Source organism: Schistocerca nitens, chromosome 7, assembly GCF_023898315.1.
Source record: "Schistocerca nitens isolate TAMUIC-IGC-003100 chromosome 7, iqSchNite1.1, whole genome shotgun sequence".
NCBI classification, from domain to species: Eukaryota; Metazoa; Arthropoda; class Insecta; order Orthoptera; family Acrididae; genus Schistocerca; species Schistocerca nitens.
Window position 1 is genome coordinate 615621531 of NC_064620.1, and position 6541 is coordinate 615628071.

General features: G+C 49.9%; 1 protein-coding gene across 1 annotated transcript in view; it reads left to right on the forward strand.

Annotated features, from left to right (window-relative positions):
* The window catches only part of LOC126195783 (protein starmaker-like), a 7957-nt gene extending 2385 nt beyond the window's left edge, over positions 1-5572 (forward strand). The window contains exons 2-3 of the mRNA XM_049934417.1: positions 1-102; positions 5492-5572. The exon at positions 1-102 is cut by the window's left edge and continues 1730 nt beyond it. Of these exons, the coding sequence (XP_049790374.1) occupies positions 1-102; positions 5492-5572 (183 nt within the window). The remainder of the gene's footprint in view (positions 103-5491) is intronic.
* The last annotated feature ends 969 nt before the right edge of the window (positions 5573-6541 follow it).

The window sequence follows — 6541 nt, forward strand, 5'->3', positions numbered from 1 at the left end:
ACGCACACAGAGACGCACACAGAGACGCACACAGAGACGCACACAGAGACGCACACAGAGACGCACACAGAGACGCACACAGAGACGCGCACACAGAGACGCGCACACAGAGACGCACACAGAGACGCGCACACAGAGACGCGCACACAGAGACGCACACACAGAGACGCACACACAGAGACGCACACACAGAGACGCACACACAGAGACGCACACACAGAGACGCACACACAGAGACGCACACACAGAGACGCACACACAGAGACGCACACACAGAGACGCACACACAGAGACGCACACACAGAGACGCACACACAGAGACGCACACACAGAGACGCACACACAGAGACGCACACACAGAGACGCACACACAGAGACGCACACACAGAGACGCACACACAGAGACGCACACACAGAGACGCACACACAGAGACGCACACACAGAGACGCACACACAGAGACGCACACACAGAGACGCACACACAGAGACGCACACACAGAGACGCACACACAGAGACGCACACACAGAGACGCACACACAGAGACGCACACACAGAGACGCACACACAGAGACGCACACACAGAGACGCACACACAGAGACGCACACACAGAGACGCACACACAGAGACGCACACACAGAGACGCACACACAGAGACGCACACACAGAGACGCACACACAGAGACGCACACACAGAGACGCACACACAGAGACGCACACACAGAGACGCACACACAGAGACGCACACACAGAGACGCACACACAGAGACGCACACACAGAGACGCACACACAGAGACGCACACACAGAGACGCACACACAGAGACGCACACACAGAGACGCACACACAGAGACGCACACACAGAGACGCACACACAGAGACGCACACACAGAGACGCACACACAGAGACGCACACACAGAGACGCACACACAGAGACGCACACACAGAGACGCACACACAGAGACGCACACACAGAGACGCACACACAGAGACGCACACACAGAGACGCACACACAGAGACGCACACACAGAGACGCACACACAGAGACGCACACACAGAGACGCACACACAGAGACGCACACACAGAGACGCACACACAGAGACGCACACACAGAGACGCACACACAGAGACGCACACACAGAGACGCACACACAGAGACGCACACACAGAGACGCACACACAGAGACGCACACACAGAGACGCACACACAGAGACGCACACACAGAGACGCACACACAGAGACGCACACACAGAGACGCACACACAGAGACGCACACACAGAGACGCACACACAGAGACGCACACACAGAGACGCACACACAGAGACGCACACACAGAGACGCACACACAGAGACGCACACACAGAGACGCACACACAGAGACGCACACACAGAGACGCACACACAGAGACGCACACACAGAGACGCACACACAGAGACGCACACACAGAGACGCACACACAGAGACGCACACACAGAGACGCACACACAGAGACGCACACACAGAGACGCACACACAGAGACGCACACACAGAGACGCACACACAGAGACGCACACACAGAGACGCACACACAGAGACGCACACACAGAGACGCACACACAGAGACGCACACACAGAGACGCACACACAGAGACGCACACACAGAGACGCACACACAGAGACGCACACACAGAGACGCACACACAGAGACGCACACACAGAGACGCACACACAGAGACGCACACACAGAGACGCACACACAGAGACGCACACACAGAGACGCACACACAGAGACGCACACACAGAGACGCACACACAGAGACGCACACACAGAGACGCACACACAGAGACGCACACACAGAGACGCACACACAGAGACGCACACACAGAGACGCACACACAGAGACGCACACACAGAGACGCACACACAGAGACGCACACACAGAGACGCACACACAGAGACGCACACACAGAGACGCACACACAGAGACGCACACACAGAGACGCACACACAGAGACGCACACACAGAGACGCACACACAGAGACGCACACACAGAGACGCACACACAGAGACGCACACACAGAGACGCACACACAGAGACGCACACACAGAGACGCACACACAGAGACGCACACACAGAGACGCACACACAGAGACGCACACACAGAGACGCACACACAGAGACGCACACACAGAGACGCACACACAGAGACGCACACACAGAGACGCACACACAGAGACGCACACACAGAGACGCACACACAGAGACGCACACACAGAGACGCACACACAGAGACGCACACACAGAGACGCACACACAGAGACGCACACACAGAGACGCACACACAGAGACGCACACACAGAGACGCACACACAGAGACGCACACACAGAGACGCACACACAGAGACGCACACACAGAGACGCACACACAGAGACGCACACACAGAGACGCACACACAGAGACGCACACACAGAGACGCACACACAGAGACGCACACACAGAGACGCACACACAGAGACGCACACACAGAGACGCACACACAGAGACGCACACACAGAGACGCACACACAGAGACGCACACACAGAGACGCACACACAGAGACGCACACACAGAGACGCACACACAGAGACGCACACACAGAGACGCACACACAGAGACGCACACACAGAGACGCACACACAGAGACGCACACACAGAGACGCACACACAGAGACGCACACACAGAGACGCACACACAGAGACGCACACACAGAGACGCACACACAGAGACGCACACACAGAGACGCACACACAGAGACGCACACACAGAGACGCACACACAGAGACGCACACACAGAGACGCACACACAGAGACGCACACACAGAGACGCACACACAGAGACACACACACAGAGACACACACACAGAGACACACACACAGAGACACACACACAGAGACACACACACAGAGACACACACACAGAGACACACACACAGAGACACACACACAGAGACACACACACAGAGACACACACACAGAGACACACACACAGAGACACACACACAGAGACACACACACACAGAGACACACACACACAGAGACACACACACACAGAGACACACACACAGAGACACACACACAGAGACACACACACAGAGACACACAGAGACACACACACAGAGACACACACACAGAGACACACACACACAGAGACACACACACACACAGAGACACACACACACAGAGACACACACACACACAGAGACACACACACACACAGAGACACACACACACAGAGACACACACACACAGAGACACACACACACAGAGACACACACACACAGAGACACACACACACAGAGACACACACACACAGAGACACACACACACAGAGACACACACACACAGAGAGACACACACACAGAGAGACACACACACACAGAGACACACACACACAGAGAGACACACACACAGAGAGACACACACACACAGAGACACACACACACAGAGACACACACACAGAGACACACACACACAGAGACACACACACACAGAGACACACACACAGAGACACACACACAGAGACACACACACAGAGACACACACACAGAGACACACAGACACAGAGACACACAGACACAGAGACACACAGACACAGAGACACACAGACACAGAGACACACAGACACAGAGACACACAGACACAGAGACACACAGACACACAGACACAGAGACACACAGACACACACACACACACACACACACACACACACACACACACACACACACACACACACAGAGACATTATATATGAGCCGAAACACTGACCACCTGTTAAATAGAGTCTTGTTCCAACTACAGAATAGAATATAACAGTGTTCGGCACAGATTTACAATTCCTGCAGAGGATTCTGGTAGTATGTGGCGCTAGATGTCTGCACGCAGGTCAAGCAATTCCCTCAAATACGGCATGGCGATTTACAGAGACTCGGCTGGTCCCCGATGTGTGTTCCAGTGGGTATAGGTCGGGCACAATTGCCGCCAGCCATCAATGTGAGTTCACCATAATTCCTCTCAAACCTTCGACTTTAACCATACTGGATGACAGGTCGTGGTTGTGGATGTCAACATTAAAAAAAAATATATCGGCTCAACCACTTTTTCTTAGTGTAAAACACTGAGATTGACTCGTTTCAGAAGTCAAGCTTCCATCATCAGAATAGTAAAAAGTACAAAAAACCTGTTAGAACTCGCTAAATTGGAACATGCACCAGGCAGAATAAAATGGATAATAAAATTAAAACATCGTGGCTACTTCCATTGTTGCAGCCGTGTCTTCCAAGGTGCATCTCCACATAGTCCCTATGAATGAAGAAGACAGAATGAGCTGAACATCGTGAAACAACTAGCCAGAGCTAACGGATATCACCAAAACGTTGTCAATAAATTAACGACAGAAACAGCGCGCGAATGTAAGGAAGAATATCGCAAATAATATTACGAGAGTCACAATACCATACTGCGGTGATATTTCGCAAAAAGTGGCTAACATTTTCAAACCTTTTAAAGTTGATACCGCTTTTCAGACCAATAATACGCTGCGATTTAAACTAAGAAATAATTTACAGCAGGAAAGCTATAAATATGAGAGAGCTGCGGTCTATAAAATTCAGTGTAACACGTGCAAGGCAAGCTATGTAGGCCAAACTGGTAGGTCCTTTAAAGTACGGTACAAAGAACATCGATGCTTTCCGGCTTCATTTCGGAAAGTCAGCTGTAGCCACGCATATTTGGGAAACGGGACACCCCATGTTGGGAATAGATCAGGATCTCTTTATTTTACATAGAAAGGACAAAGGCAAAAATTTGCATCTACTAGAACAGCTGTAAATTACGATACATAGCGTGGATAATCAGAACACACTGAACAGCTAACTGGTGATACAAATAACTTTTTCAAACATTTTACTGGCTTCTTTTAGTATCTACATTTTAAGCAATTGGCAAGACACCATCATTTAATGAGGTCCTTGGAACATGTATACGTTATCTGTGTATATAGACGTCTCTGTGACTTCCTTGTTTACTTGCGCGTGAGCGCGTTTCAGTGTCGTGTTTGGCTATGTGGTGTGTGGTATCAACGAGGACGCACGGGCGGTTTACGACGATAGAGGAGAGAGCCATGTGGTTAGATGTTGAACACCATAGGCGACACCATTTTTTTAACAGGTTCTTTTACATTTTATTATTCTGATGATGGAAGCTCGATTTCCGAAACGCGTCAATCTTAGTGTTTTACACTATAAACAAGTGGTTGAGCCGATATATTTTGTAACATTGCCTCTCAAACCGCTGTAGCACGATTCTGACTTAGCAAGGTTGACACTTATCCTGCTGGGGTAAGTCACCGACGTACGGCGGGAGTTCGAGAATGAAGCGATGCAGGTGGCCTGCAGTGATGTCCTTGTCGCGGAACCGTTTTATAGTATTTCGTGACTTTAATCACTTATAAATGAAATTTCAGGTAGATCAAAAAAATATAAAACCAGTTACCTATTGCAAGCGTAACAATTCGTTTGATCTCAGAAATGATTATCCCGGCTAATATTTGTCACTCTGTTAAACAAATCTCCACTTTACGTTGTGCAGAAATGTCTGTAAAGTCGTGCGAGTGGCACTAAATTGCATATAATTTTACAGATTTTACACAACTGTTACTTAACATTGAAGCACTTTTCTCTAGCAAAAGGAACATTTAGTCACAAAATACTACCCGCCTCTCCCCCTTGCCACTGCCTCTGTTACCTTTCATTCTTTCTTGTGGTTTTCCCTTTCTTTCCGTTTTGTGTTGTATGTCTCATTTGTTTTATTTTTTCCCTTGTGTCATTGTTTTATTTGGAACAAGGGACTGATGACAGTGGTTTGGTCCCGTCCCTCTCTCTTAAACCGACCGACCGACGGACCAACCAACGAAACTATAATGGTGTCAGGCAGAGTTGGGACATACGTTCCAGACAGTCCAGATAGTGAACTCGTGTCTCTTACCACACCTTTGAAGGCTGTGGGTAATGGCATTTCAGGATATTACTATCTGTATTGCTTACCTCCCTTCTGATGTCCGAGAACATATTGTTTGCTCAACCCCCCCCCCCCACCTTTCAAAACTTGGGTGATTTCATTGCTGATAAACCTTTGTGGGGTGGAGTCATGCCATTGGCCACAGTAAACACCTCAAAAATTACTGGGAGAACTTGACCTTTGCCTGTTGAATACTGGTACCCCATACACTTCGGTGTCACCTGGATGCCCATACAGATGTGCTCTCAACTGTGCAGACTGGTATGTTTTAGGTGCTTTTGTCGACATTAGCTCCCTGCTGCATGGAGAGGCCCATGAGGCAGTCCAGAACTACAGCCACTGTTTCAGCCATTGTTTCAGCAGCTGATGAAGCAATACCCTGTTCTTAAAGCCTGCCCTGGTGGAAGGCATTACCGTGGCAGTCTTTCGAAATCTAAGGCCGTTTGATATCATAGGTGGGCTCTAAATTGCCATAAGCGGACCAATGTGTGGAGCA